Genomic DNA, 371 nt, shown 5'->3' on the forward strand with positions numbered 1-371 from the left:
CCCCTCAAGGCTGTTTACCCTGCAGGACCCGTGTTTACAGGACCCGAAGTGTCGACCTGCCGCCCCCTGACACGGCCACCTTCCTCGCCCTCTTTCGTATCCATTCCTTCCTCCTTCGATTGTCCCTTAGCCCTAATCCTATCCTTTCTTCCCTTGCCCTTCCTCCTATTCGCACAAATATCCTTGAGCTCTCTACTCCCCTGTTCTCTCGTTCCCTCTTCCCTATTCTCCTATTGCACTGTTGACCTATCCTCCTATTTCCTTCGTATCATTCTCCCCTATTCCCTATTCCCCTGCTCTCGTATTTACCTATCCTCCCCTTCTACTTATTCATTCCCCTCCTCCCTTATTCCCTATCCCTTTCACATATC

At 50.9% G+C, this 371-nt stretch overlaps 2 protein-coding genes across 2 annotated transcripts in view; one reads left to right on the forward strand and one right to left on the reverse strand.

Moving 5' to 3' along the window:
- Nucleotides 1-371, reverse strand: part of LOC119593828 (alpha-protein kinase 1-like) — a gene marked incomplete at its 3' end in the record, with an annotated part of 69,629 nt that overhangs the window by 26,480 nt on the left and 42,778 nt on the right.
- LOC119593644 (proline-rich protein 2-like) overlaps nt 1-371 on the forward strand; it is an 8,739-nt gene that overhangs the window by 5,496 nt on the left and 2,872 nt on the right. Inside the window, exon 2 of the mRNA XM_037942595.1 lies at nt 26-96. Coding sequence (XP_037798523.1) covers nt 26-96 — 71 coding nt within the window. The remainder of the gene's footprint in view (nt 1-25; nt 97-371) is intronic.

Source organism: Penaeus monodon, chromosome 32 (assembly GCF_015228065.2).
Source record: "Penaeus monodon isolate SGIC_2016 chromosome 32, NSTDA_Pmon_1, whole genome shotgun sequence".
Taxonomy (NCBI): domain Eukaryota; kingdom Metazoa; phylum Arthropoda; class Malacostraca; order Decapoda; family Penaeidae; genus Penaeus; species Penaeus monodon.